Below are 14,166 nucleotides of genomic sequence, written 5' to 3'. Positions count from 1 at the left end.
TTTACCCGTCGTATCAAGCCCTCTAAGCTGTCCATGAACACGATGGATATTCAGTTTAGCAGCAATTTCTTTTCCTTTTTCTGCTCCAGCATTGGATCTCAGTGAGCCAGAAGACTGGGGCTGCATTTTACTGGCTTGGATGTAACGATCAAATGTGACAGAATTCCTCCCAATCTCTGCAGTGTTCGAAGACTCCTCAACTATACCCCTTCGAATACAGAGGAGAAAAGAATATAAAGCAAATATCTGACAGACATGGTTCACTGGATTATTTGCATTTTAAATTTTAAGTCACATTGGCATGGCATATTAGAAATTCTTTATAAGGCCATAAGACAATTACACTTTGATAAAAAATTAACTTTATTCTGTATGACAAAATTGAGAAAGAGTTAAAACTTAAGTTCCAAAATGATTCCAGATGGGTTCCTCCACTTCTCAAAGAAACTGCAGTTTTAATTAGATATTAGATGTTAATTTATAACATATGGAAGACACATTTTGTTGTTTAACTCTTTCATGACATATTTTTTAAATATTTCCCTTCAGAACTGCAAGCTACGTTTCAAAAGAACTGGCAGCACTTTAAGTTTAAATTAAAAGATTAAAAAGCAATAAATAGTGACATTTTATTCTTACCTATTCATACGAACTTGCGTAGCAATTCGATCAAAGCACAAAGCGACTAATGAAACATGAGTCACGGTTTTGCCAGAAGAAACCCCTGGAGATTCATCAACAGATGCTTGCAGTAAACACAGGTTCACCTAAATGGAAAATTTCACCAAAGATTAAATAAATTTAGAAAAACATGTTACCTCACGAACTTCTGATACAATCTTATTTTATAAGCAAGATAAGTGGTCTTATACTTCTGAGTAAAATGAAGCTCTTAAAGATAAAAGACATCACTGATGTCTTTCCACACCTACATAATAAGATTAGGCATCTCCAAAACAGTCTACTCTATTCAAAACATTGATTAGCTATCAAAAATACGTAGTTTCACTTATGCTTTTCAGGAATTGACAGGGACTCAAAAATAAGGGTAATTTATGAGGTATACATCTACTAAATAAACTCAACGAAAAGTTCTTACCTTTGGTACAGTAACATTGGCCTGAAGGCCTTTAATTGTCACATTATCTTGCTTAAGTGAGAGATTTGTTTGTGCTGGTCCCTGGTTTGTTGTTCCTGTAGTAGTAGCATCTATTTTTGTTCCTCTAATATCCTGCTTAGAAGACAACTTGAAAGGGAAGAAAGGTTTTACCACTTAATAATTAATTCTCATTGAAAGTCAGAGGTCCTGTGCTAAAGAACTTCAGTACAGTTTATCAGCACTGAGCTATGAAGAGATTCTGACTTCATTTAATGCACAAAGCCATGATTTCTAGAACAAGGAGTGCAGCGTTTATGTTATGTTTAGATCCCATGGGGTAGCAATGGTTTCAATTTTACATGTATCAGTTAAACTGAAAAAATGGTCACGAAGAAAATAAGAAGTGTCAGTTACACTGAGAAGTCAAATAAACTCTAATTAAAAAAATATTAACTTAGTCATTATGTTAGACAGAAAGAATTCTTAACTTTGCAGAGCTACCGTACAACTATTTTCAAGCTAAATTAATTTTATAAGTTATCAGATGAACTGCAAGGAAAAGCACAGTTTCACAGCTTGATGCGAACTTTCTTCTATCGCACAGACTCCCTTCCTGACTGCTCTAAATAATCAATTAGGTATTATGACATTATGCAATACACGAGAAAGTCAGTAATACGAATTTCTAAGAAGAGAACATGACCTTAGGCAAATTGTTGTTGCTACTGACTAGATCCTCCAAAGGGAAAAAAAACTTCAGTCCCAAAAGTAAAGAATTTTCCAGTCACTGAACAACAGTGTGTAACAATTGATTGTGAAAATGTATATCAAGAAAAAGATGAAATGTATTTCTAATTCGTGTAGTAGTTAGGTCCTGTACCTCAAAATACTTCAATTAAATCTATGTAAAATAAAATTAAATCTATGTAAAATAGAAAATTTCTATGTAAAATAAAGAAAACAGCATTCTTCCAAAGCTTTGGATAATTTTCTTGTTCCCCTTCTTACATTTTCTGAGAAGCTTGTTTTACTGTTCTGTACAGCATCTCGAAGAACTTTGCAATGAAGATCATCAACAATGGCTGCTGGATGTCGTGAGCTAGCACAGTGTACCATCGCTTCAATATACCTGTGAGAAAGAACAAGCCCACAAAGGTTATTGAAACTTCCACTTTCACATAACACACCACATGTAAAGCTTAATTAACGCTGCAAAGAGACAAATTAATTTTCTGGCCTATAGAAAGTGCACTTCCCAGGTCAGCATAACATCCTTCTAGTCTTTTTACAGGAAATGCAGAATAATATTCAATGTGCAGTAAGAAATGCAGTATCATCACTCATGTCTTAATCAATTCTTCTACCTAATCCTTCACTCAACAACTCTGATTTCAAACAACATTTAGAATAATCAACCAACACTGAAGTAGCAAAAAAACCATAATTACCTGTCCAATGCTTCTGCTACAAGAGGAGTCAGAACTACATCTACAGTTCCTTTTACTTCTACTATTGCTGTTGTCCTTGTCTGGAAGACTGGATGATCCAATGTCCATTCTTCAGTTATAGTTTCATCATCTGTATTTTCTGCAGACTTCTTATCCAAAGGAGTATAAGGTGTACTATACAAGTCAAATACATATTATTAATCTAAATTTGCAAAAAATATCATGGGGAACATCAGTAAACACCTGCCTATTGTATAATTTTTTGAAATACTTTAATAGAATTCCAACAGTACTAAAGCATCGGTCTTAGATGGCAGATACAACTAAAGCAAGGGAAGAGTCTAAAGGCATTAGCAGAGTCAACTGCTTCATGCAATAAATAATGAGACTATTCAGAATAAAGTGATGTGAGGTTAGAGTCACATACTAGAAGAAATTCATTGCCAGGAACAGTGTTTAACCAGATCTTCAGCTTGCAAAAATTCTTCTGAGGCACTCTTGGTATGATTTTCATACTCAATAAAGTGCATATAACAAGAAGTTTATTTTTCTGCACATCTCAGAAAGCACACAAATAAAATTCCAGGGCAAAGTTTTTAACAAGATTCAAGTTGTGCTTTGGGCAATGCAATTGATATCTGCTATAAGTTATCAATCAACACTTCCCAAAATTACCTAAGTAAACTGCAATTCACAGTCTTGAAAATAGGCAAGTGAAATCATCTGATGATTTCATTTTGACCCAAACCAAATGTCTTGTAATAATGCACTCTGCTCTAAAACAGATCCGTACAGAAACTACTGCTACGAATCAACTTTTGAAAGGCCTAGAAAGAGTCAAAGTGTCTAATGAGTATCAGGCAAATCTTTTTCACTTTGCAAAAAAACCACATATGCTAATAAAGTTATGCAGTTTCGACTTACTTAGATGTTGATCCTGTAAGCTGCATGCCTCTGTCCAGTAATGAATTAGCTGTGAGACCCTGCTTAACAATCTAAGAGAAAAGTACAAAAACCTATATTATCTTCCTTCTCTATATGAAAAAAAAAAGAACAATGAGTCTTCAAATTATGACTTTTCTTGCAGGTTCTTCTAAAATAATCCCTTACACGCACATTCTCCAAAATGATGCAAAAACAAACTTTGCGGTTTCATTTCCTAAACTATTGGAGATATTAGATTACAAAATACTTGCACATAATTGATAGAAAAGAAAGATTTTAAATAATCATCTATTAAAGGTTTGGATGAACAGATAAAGCTTTTGCTACAGAATAATAACAAGATTAATTTATGGATCTTAGATACCTATTATCTACCAAGTCATTTCCATTATGTTTCACATATTTCATCTCAGCTCCTTCCTTAAACGTATAATCATACCACAGATATCACTGGAGAAAAAAATAACAAACACTTTACAGAAATAATATTATAGATCTATGTATTTCAAATTTACTCTGAAGTACTGATCACCTAACATATATTTTATCAGTACTGAATGTACTGCTGCTAAAATTCTGTGTAATGTGTATTTTAATCAAAACCCATGTAAATATCCTTCAGCTGCATGTCACTCAAGAGGTAGCATTTCTAATGTAATGACAGTTCAGCACATATCCTGCCCAAACAATTCTGACACAATCTTTTCTTGAGCATGATATACCAGCCACACAGCCTAAGATGTGAAGTCAGAAATCCAAGGTATTCCTTGCCTAATAGCCAAGTTTCAAGTGTATCATGACTTTACACAATACAATTAAACAATTTGAACTTGTTTTGAATTCTTATTCCTTTCTCTCCTGTTCTTTCCTGTATCTTTCATACCTTAAAAGTAGGTATAGAAAGTTGCTCAAAAGATGATGAACTTTCTTCACTTGTTGGTGTGTCAAGGTCTAAAGGGCGATGTAAAGAGGATTTTGAAGTTCTTTTGTTAGTTGGATGCTTTACTGACCAATTGATCACCTGGAACTGTGTAAGATAGTTTTGGTAACATGCCATTACAGGCTGCTGGGAAGTTATTTGCTCACTTTCTACAGTCTTCTCAGATTCCATGACATAAATGTTCTCAATATGTTCATCTTCCCCTCCTAGAGCTGAAACAAACGAAGTCTGTGAAGGATGAGTCTTAATTGGCAACGTTTTAACATCCTGATTAATTTCCCCATGGACAGAACTTGTTAAGGGTCCTTCCACACTGTGATAAATAGACCCTCTGCTGTACTCAATTTTCTGAGCTTGCTTTTTTCTCTTCTTTCTCCCTGGGTAAGTTCCTGGACCTTCATCACTACTAATTGGCTCAAACTCTTCTGCTGCAGAAAAATAAGCTTCACTATCAGCCATTGACATACTGGAATCCATTGAGCGATATTGGTGAAATGAATTTGAATCTGCAGATGGAGTATAAGGAAAAGAACCAAAGCTCCTCCTCTGCTTTGGGGAGTCTAACACATTCTCATCACTGCGAGACACATCACTACTGAACTGCACGCCAACTGGAACAGGCTGCTTGTCTCCGTAAAATGCTGCTGTGAGGCTCTTGGTGCTGCCAAGCCGGGTGGAACACACTGATGCCTGTCGTTTCAGAGGAGACCTCATAGGAGACTGACCAACAGGCCTTTCCTGGCTGCTAGGGGATGCAGGGCTTCCCTCCGCACCATCAGCTGAGACACTGGAAAATACATAAAACAAAATAAAATAAAGTAGAATCATAGAATGGCCTGGGTTGAAAAGGACCCCAATGATTACAGAGTTTCAACCCCTCTGCTATATGCAGGGTCACCAATCACCAGACCAGGCTGCCCTGGTCACATCCAGCCTGGCCTTGAATGCCTCCAGGGCTTATTTTATTCTTAATGCTTCCTTTTACATTAGAGGAGCTGTCAAATGCTTCTCGGATTTTCTGCTAGCGTAGCAATTATTTTCATAACTCTGATTACATATTAAATTCTGACACTTGTTAGTCTACTTGTTTACATATAGAGGAGATATAAGTGACTGGTAATGGCAAGTGTTGTTGTCACACATGCTGGAGTTCCTACCCACATCAGGCATTTATCCCCTAGCAGGGGATCCAAAGGAAGCATATTTTGGCAGTGCCATTACAAATAACCAATACTGAATCAATTGCAAAATATAAGGTATATAAGGTTCTGTACTGAAATTCTGAAGAGTCCTTCAGTCAGGACAAATGGTACTAACCTTCCATGACCATCCTCTCTTTTTGTACCAGGTAAGAAGTCCTTCTGTCCCAAGTGATCCTCAGCAGTTGAAGATGGGCTGTCCTTCTCACCTGCAAGCAATGGGAGGGCAGCACTGGAACTGCTCGTTTCCTCTGAAGATGATGAGGAGCTATGGGAGCGCAGTGGCACCTGGAGGCTTAGATGTTGTGCCTTTCTTTCTATTTCTATACCTATAGATCTACAATCCCAATCTTTCCGTTTTACACCATTTGTTTTACCTAGGATTGGAAACAAGAAAGAAAAACAGAACATCTGATACCACTACACAACTACAGTGGTTTCTTCCTTGCTCACTGAAATAAGAAGTTTTAGTAAAAAAAAAGTCCTCATTTTGAAAATGCACACACATACTAGCATGTTTCCTAATAGTGTAGAATCAGAGCAACAAAACATCAAATTCTTTTAATAGACTGCTTTCTAGACAAGTAGAAAAGATGCAAGTCAGAAAGCTTCTTTTTACTCACAAAGAAGCTGCATGTTAATAAAAAAATTCAGCATATGAAAATTTGCTCATTATTGTCAATCCATTGTCTTCTTTCAAAGGGTCCCATACCACCACACAACCCCTCTCAACTACTCAATAGCCAGAATCAGAAAGACCATAAATACCAATGCGAAGTCAGGAAATGATACTTTTGGGCAAAACAGAATGATGTTACAGCACAATGCATTCTCACCATCTAAAATTTTAGGAATCTCTTTAGTAATTATCCATTCTCCTGGCTGCAGTAATGACTGACCATAAAACATATCAGATTCTGCACTTGTACTTGAGAAAGCAGAGCTGCTTGACGGTGTCAGTTCCTCAAGTTTGAAAAAGTCCAGTCCTGTTAGCGTGCCACCAAAGAATCGACAGCCACCCAGGCAGCCACACTTGTTCTTGCTTCTCTTATTCTTCAAATTGTCATCAGGCCACAAAAACCACAATCTACACAAAGGCAGGAAGGAAAAGAAAAAAACAAAAAAGAAAACAGAAACACAACCACGTCACATTTAGTGCATTTAAAATTAGTTAAGGCAAGATAAAAAGATGTACGCTAAAATACATTCAAATGCATCTCGGTCAAATTTTCTCTCTCACCTTTTAGTTCGGCTATCATGCATCTCCAAGAAATGTCTCTGCACTTCATGTTTAGAAGGATGATCTGCAGCTAACGCAATGTCAGCAGTGATGAGCCCCAAGTTGACAGATCCAGCTTCCAGCCAATACGCCCTCCTTAGGATTGGCTGAAGACCAGTTCTGCAGTTGTTCACCTGCTCAACATATTGCCTCAACTGAAGATCTTGAATAGCAGCACTCACACCTTCTCCAACAGACTGGTTGTGGAGGTTGCAGTTCGCAATACGTATAGTACCCATCTGAAAACATAAGTAATAACATGAACTCTGAATACTTAAAACTGGAACAAAGAAAAAGTAGCCTTAATGCAGAAGAAACTTTACTTAAAACAGAAGAAACTTTTAAGTCTTAAGCCTTTACTCTGATCCATATGTATTGTGTAACAGCCTTTTTATGACTACAATCTATCTCTCTTATTGTTATTGCTCCAGCAGTTCTGTTGATTCAAAGAAGAGATTACCCATCTTCTGCATCTGGAAGAAGATCTTGCTTTATCTTCACTGTCATCTATGGAAACCAGTCAACTCACAACCAGCCTACCTGTCCATACAGAGCAAATCCTCCCCCACATTACTGAACCCCAATAAAATATGGTACAGCCCTGTCACATATGTCTTAAAACAGTCTGAAGGTGGATAACATTTTCTGCACAGCTTCAGTAGTTTCCAAAAGGTCTCCAGGAAATACCCCAAACTTTGCAACTAAACATTCAAACTTTCCAAAGGGCAAGTAAGGAAAGCTGCAAAAGAGCCCAGTCATGGAAGAGCAACACACAGAGTTAAACTTTTACTTCTCATCTTTGTCACAAACCATAATGAAGCACTGGAGATAGTTTTTTAAATATGAATGGAATGGATTAGTGATATAATTTTCTATAGCAGTTTCAGTTTATTAAGCTGCTTTTGAAAATACCGTCATTCATATTTATGCCTGCAAACAGAGTTAATATTTGTACTGATGCATTATAATACTAGACTCAAAAGATTTTATAGATGAAAAGGTTTTTTTTTGTTGTTTTTTTTTTTAACTGCCACAAGGTGCCCAGCCAGTCAAATGACAAGATATCACATCTCAGATCACACAAAATGTCTACAATAATTGCCACTTTCCTTCAGTTAGATTCCTGCTCATAAAGTGAAGCTGTCCCCCAGACATTAAATATCAAGTCCAATCTTAAAACTAAATTTATTAATGGACAGCACAACTTCTAGTCAGTATAATACTTCTCTCCTTTAGTGCATTCCTATATCATCTCTAAACATTCATTTTGCCATAGTTTTCTCTTGTATATGATGAGAGAGAATGTCAGTTCTTCTCTGTACATTCTTTTTTGAACAGGAACACTGCAGTACTTCAGATTCAGTCAGTTAGCAACACTAGTATTTATCCCATCTCTTCCAATGATCCTAATTCCCATGACATGACTCTGAGTTACCATGCAGTGAGTTGTATACATTTCTTCCCAATCATTTCCAATTGCTGAGTTACTAACTTATAGAAAAAGTTCTAAACAGCCCTCAGATGTAGACAGTAGCTTCTATAGTGCCCAGAATTGTTTTAATTTACTATGCCAATCTTGCAGCTCACATTTTTAATTTTGGAAGACAGACCATTTTCCAAAATCAGCACTAGAAGTGTTAAATATGATCCAAACTGACCTTCTTTTCATTCAGTCCAACCATTTTAACCTTTTATCACTTCATTCCACAACAGTGAGCAAGCCATTAAAGCAAGCAACTGTTATAGCAAAAAAACACAAAGACCTCTATTGACAAAAACATTTTAATTGCTGTTACACGTAATGCCTTTTACCTTTATATTGGTGGCACAGCCATGTTCTACCACATACAGATCTGCACCATCCATGGCTAAGCGTGTCATTGTGTACTTTAAGTCATCAGATGTTGGGCATGGCCCAGGGACACAGTTCATCTAAGAAAAACAAAACAAAACAAAAAAAACCTTCATAAACAACATCATAAAAATGGTTTCCTATATGTTAAAACCAGGATGAGGTCAAGAGATGAAATTCACAAATCACACTTTATATGTGTCACAAGCCTCCTCAGGTCTCTAAGTGACTGTCCACATGGATTCCAAGTGATATATATCAAAACCAGAATCCACGATAACATCTGTTTGCTCAGGCCAAAACAGTGAGAGCCATGGAAGCTGTTCATTTAAGTCCCTCATCAAAGCACTGTTTCAACAACAGAGGATAACAGTACGGCAGTGTGCCAGGAGCATGATGAGAAGTCTGATCTTTGTCTCTTAAGGGAAATCGAAGCATGCCATTTATCTCTTAACTGTCATTGTGGAGGTAAGAAAATATGTATGGCTCTTGTGTATACTGTCTCTAAATCCCCCAGGAAAATTCAGACAGAAATGCTTTTCTTTCTAAAACTTAATTAGCTATAGTTTATCAAAGGGAGCAGCCAATCTGAGTACATACTCCATATATCTTGATAACCTTAAGGTTGGGTTTATAAAGTTTTAAAAAAAAAAAAAAAAGCCTGTACAAATATAGTGATTAATTAAGATGGATAAAAGGGTACCTTAGAGTCACAAAAACGACGGTCAATCCCATGCTGGCATATTATTACAGATTTTGGTCTTTCCAGTTCAAACTCACGGCAGACTACATGAAACACAAAGGTCTGCCCCCATTCCAGGAGACTTGCAAGCTGTAAGCAAGTAACATGCTGTAAGTATGCAAAATGAACTTACACTATTCAACAGATTACTGAAAGAACATCACTAAAGGTTGGAAGGTTAGAAGGAGTAAAACCAGAAGTCCTAGTCACAATATTCCATCTTTGTTACTTTGTTTAAACAAAGCCTGTTGATGATTACTAAAGATTTATTTTTATGTGTGCTAGAAAATGTAATTTTCTGTAGCTCTTCACATGTAGTGCTGTGACATGAGCATAAACAATCAACATAAACAATCCCTAAGTTAAATCTTAAGCTAAGGAAACAGCTTTACTCTTAGGGTTAGGTAGGCACTTCATTGAAAAGATTGAGATCATCTTATTTTTCCTCAAAAACAAAAAAAAAGCCAATATATACCCTACTACCTTAAGGGTCCCTTCCAACTCAAATGATTCTATGAGTCTATAATTTAAATGTCATGCCTCCTTGTATGTAAGTAACGAAGTTATATTCAGAAAGCATAGAAGGAAACTGGCTAAACAGAATACTACTGAATCTCACTGGACCTAGTAATTACCCAATTGTTGATTTAAATCTTTTATATAGTTAGCTTATTCATAAAGGAAATGAATCATGACTGTCGAGCTCTATTATGAAAGGGAAATGGGTTTTCTTAGGCTAATCAAAGGAAAGGGGACTTTAAATCAGGAGCAATTTAATTGGAATTTAATATAGCTATGACTGTCCTCCACATGATCTCTTGTCCTCCCTTTAGTTGTATACCTTCACAAATTCTTACAATACATTGCTTTATGGAAGGGAAAAGCCAATGACCCTGAAGCAGCACATTAAAGTTCTGCTTCGCATCAATGCTGACAACAAAAAAAGCAAAATTAAAATACTCTATGAAGTATTCAATTGAGAATTTTTACAAGATGAAAACTCTTCATTTATATCAAACATTCAGAAATCTTCCTTAAAGCGTAGAACATTTTGAATCAACTCAGTTTAAACTTGAGGCAATGACTGCTAGAGTAAATACAATATCTAATCTAAATCAGTAGTACCAGTTTAGGAAGTATCTCTACAAAAGCCCTCATATGCAGCATGGAAACGTATCTGGAGCCTATTCTATAAATGTAATGTAATTGCCTGTAAGCCTTGTTTTGATTTTATATGCTTAAACCTTGAAAATAACACCAATTTTTAGAAGAATGTGAGGATGCAGAAGTGTCTTAAAAAAATCAAGCTAAGTACAGAAGAAAATGTATGTAACTTTCTCATGTTTCACAGCACAGTGACAAAGGAACCTTTTCTAAAGATCTCATCACCCACACCAGAAATAAATCTGAGCCACTGGCCTAATGCATGCTTGGAATCACAATTATATAACAGAAAAATGAAGGCAGTGTAAATGGCAGAACAAAAAGGACTGATCACTGTGAAAGCAAACTGTCTTCCAGTGGGACCAAGCATTAGAAGTTATGCAGCTACCAGCTATTCTGTTAGAGAGGCCTGCTCATTCTACTTCCCCACAAATCATTTTAGCTGTCGCCTTCTTTAAAACTTGGCTTTATCAATAGGTTTCTATGAAATGTCAAAACTTTATCCATAAGGTAAATCTTTTGCCAGTTGTTGAACCTGATATTCTCTTTCCTGATAGCATTCCTGCAAGCAAATGCCTATGTATCTAATTGAACCTTACATGTGAGGGATAACAAGCTGCCTTTCAGACTGTAACCATAAATGGGTACTTAATTTGTTCTTCCCAGATCATTAACCAGTAGGAGTAATGAACTTGAGTCTCCAGAATTCAGCATCATATAATGAAAGTGATTTTAGAGTAAGTCAAACACAGATTCACTAAGAATCCCTTACTTGATTTTTTTTAATAGAGTTTTTCTATCTGCTCATTGTTTCATTGCTTAGTTCATGGCTGAAAGGGTCCCAAAACACTGGATCTATTTACAGAGAAGTGTTACTTATTGTACAATCAAGCCACTTTACATACAAGCAGTTACTATGGTTGATTTTCTCATCAGCAGTTACTATGGTTGATTTTCTAATCATAATTCAAGTATATTAACATACATAGACAAAACAAGCATTTATACATATTATCATCAGTATTCACTGCTGATTTGTTCATGTTTGGTAAATATCACTCTTTGAAATGCTCATTTAACACTAGACATCCTGTTATATCTAGGTGAATATTAGATTCAGCTCTGCTGGAATCTCCTATTTTCTCCATGTAAATGGTTAGATTTCTAACCTGTATACTTAAAATTATTGAAAGCCGAGATCACACATTTTCTGAAGTTCATGCAATAGCAGTTTTACCAGAAAGAAGGAACTTAATGCTTCATAGCAAACAGTTTCTAGATACCTGTGGTGCTGTAACTTTGGCAGTAAGACTTCCAGCCTGAACATCTATTAGCCACGCATATTCTAAGGTATCACTTCCAAGAGGCAGACCTTCTGCAGAAAACATCGCGTGGGCACGCAACTGCAGACCTGACAGACTAATGTGGCCCTCTCGAAGGACTTCATCAGCTGCAGGTCTCTGTCAAGGATAAGGTAACAGTTAAATAAGCTACTAGTATTTGCAAAGACTGTATAGTTAGAGAGTGCAAGGAAACCAAAACCAAAACACAGTCAGATATTTCATATGCACTCATATTCACTTCTTAAAACCTGTTGACTTTTATACAGTTAGTCAGTTAGGAGGCTTCTCAGCATTACGCATGCAACAACATACGTAAATCTCATGTGGGGAAGGAAACCTTATCTGAAAATTCTCTTTTTTGACATACAGGTTAAATTACAGTTTCAAACAGTAATTCTCATTGCCTTCAGCTGGGCCTCTGAAAGGTAAGACCTGCAATACAAACACTTCGCTTCAGAAACAAAGTTACAAGGGAAAGAGAACTGCCTGCCTTGTGTCATCACTATATCCAATTTAGGCAGCTGTCCCGAAGACCACTGTATTAATCCTATTGAGATTATTAATTTGCAATTCCTGCAACTCCACACCACCACTTTTTCTCAGGTTACTGTTATAGATAATCACAGTGTTTTACCCAAAGCCCAGCAGACTGTGATTCCACTTTCTCAACAGGGTTATTTTCTTTGCTAATCAGAGCTTAAGAAGGTAATGCTCTCAAAATACGAGGGCTAACATGGAAAGTCCTAAAATGCTGTTTAATTTCGCGTCATTAAGACACTACATTATTTCTCGCAATTCCTTTATCTTCTAGTCAGTCTACAGCCAGAGGTTATATTTGAAGTACTTTTGTGCTTGTGCACTGGGTCCAAATCGGGAAAGTTTAAACAAGCATCAACCAATTCATTTCATTAGCTTCCTCACATAGCAGGGAACAGAGGGACACACTTCTTTGTCTGTGTACGGTTAGCAGTATAAGGTTTTCAAACACTGCAAAATCATTTCTGGCAGCAACATATTTCAGTATAAAAGGACTGAAAAACAATGTAATCTGTAAGGCCCAGTTCAAATAGAATGGTTTTAATGCAACCAGCACGTGCATAAATAAAACAGTCACCGACTTCACTGAGTAAGGATAATTGCTCACGCTAATGAATTTCCATTTAAAATCCTCACTGAGCTAAAATTATGCATGGGGGTGATTTTTGAAAAGTTCACCAATAATCACAGTAAAATAGTACACTGTTAACTAATAAGCCACAATTAATGCTTAATTTTGTTTCCAATTATTTTCATTGTACCCCTACCGGAGGAAAATTACAGGTCATGCCAGTATCATGATCGTAAGCTAAAGATCCAGCTCTGTGATTTACTCTAACAGAATACATAGAGATGTGAAAGATGTAGTTATTCTACTTACTACCACTTGTCATTTTGCAGCTTAAAGTGAAACATCTCCAGGCACAGCATACAATTTACTTGAATCACTACTTACAATAGATTTTATGACAAAAATCTTTAAGAAGATGCAAGAGTTCTAGGACCAATCTGAGTATTACTCTCAGTTTCCTAGAGAATATTTTCAAGGAAGGCTTAAGTACAATTAAGAGAACATACAATCTTTTTCATGCCTTTCACTTCAAATGCATCCTGGAGAAACAAAGATTAAAAAAATACATGCATCAAAATTTTCTTTCATATATGATTCAAAAGCCTTTAACTTTGTATATATCAAAAGAGTTCATATTAAAATGGTTACGATTTCCCCAACCCAGATACACACAACCAAACAAAATAGGCTAACTACCTGATAATTGTCATTCAGAAACAAATTCACTGGAGACAGCACGAGTTGAAGCATTGTTTCTCTAAACCCTTTCTTCATCTCAAAACACAGCCTCTCCAAGAAAGCTGTAGGGCACTCAGGACCATCAGGACTACAATGCTAAAGTAAAAAAAAATAATAATCAAACAGCCATTCCACAATCTGAAAAGGTACCACACTGTTGAAGCCGTTAGATTAGAAGCAAACACTTAAGCAGTTAAGTATGCCAGCTTTCCTTCAAGTTGACAGTTAAGAAGAAATCTGTGCAACTTCAAAAACCTTTGAACAGCTGTATAAACAGCAATTCAAATCCATCTGGGCAAACCCAAACCT

At 36.3% G+C, this 14,166-nt stretch overlaps 1 protein-coding gene across 12 annotated transcripts in view; it reads right to left on the bottom strand.

Annotated features, from left to right (window-relative positions):
• BLTP1 (bridge-like lipid transfer protein family member 1) overlaps positions 1 to 14,166 on the bottom strand; it is a 103,488-nt gene that overhangs the window by 53,636 nt on the left and 35,686 nt on the right. For 11 of the 12 annotated variants that reach the window (XM_072334123.1, XM_072334111.1, XM_072334112.1 and 8 more), the window contains exons 21-34: positions 13,816 to 13,953; positions 11,952 to 12,128; positions 9,466 to 9,594; positions 8,723 to 8,842; positions 6,872 to 7,149; positions 6,468 to 6,718; positions 5,750 to 6,008; positions 4,376 to 5,219; positions 3,472 to 3,542; positions 2,548 to 2,721; positions 2,108 to 2,228; positions 1,100 to 1,246; positions 640 to 767; positions 6 to 208 (exon numbers count right to left, since the gene is read on the bottom strand). In XM_072334123.1, coding sequence (XP_072190224.1) covers positions 6 to 208; positions 640 to 767; positions 1,100 to 1,246; positions 2,108 to 2,228; positions 2,548 to 2,721; positions 3,472 to 3,542; positions 4,376 to 5,219; positions 5,750 to 6,008; positions 6,468 to 6,718; positions 6,872 to 7,149; positions 8,723 to 8,842; positions 9,466 to 9,594; positions 11,952 to 12,128; positions 13,816 to 13,953 — 3,040 coding nt within the window. The remainder of the gene's footprint in view (positions 1 to 5; positions 209 to 639; positions 768 to 1,099; positions 1,247 to 2,107; positions 2,229 to 2,547; positions 2,722 to 3,471; positions 3,543 to 4,375; positions 5,220 to 5,749; positions 6,009 to 6,467; positions 6,719 to 6,871; positions 7,150 to 8,722; positions 8,843 to 9,465; positions 9,595 to 11,951; positions 12,129 to 13,815; positions 13,954 to 14,166) is intronic. The other variant, XM_072334116.1, reaches the window with a different exon arrangement.

Source organism: Excalfactoria chinensis, chromosome 4 (genome assembly GCF_039878825.1).
Source record: "Excalfactoria chinensis isolate bCotChi1 chromosome 4, bCotChi1.hap2, whole genome shotgun sequence".
Classification (NCBI taxonomy): domain Eukaryota; kingdom Metazoa; phylum Chordata; class Aves; order Galliformes; family Phasianidae; genus Excalfactoria; species Excalfactoria chinensis.
This window is presented reverse-complemented; position numbering and strand designations above follow the sequence as displayed.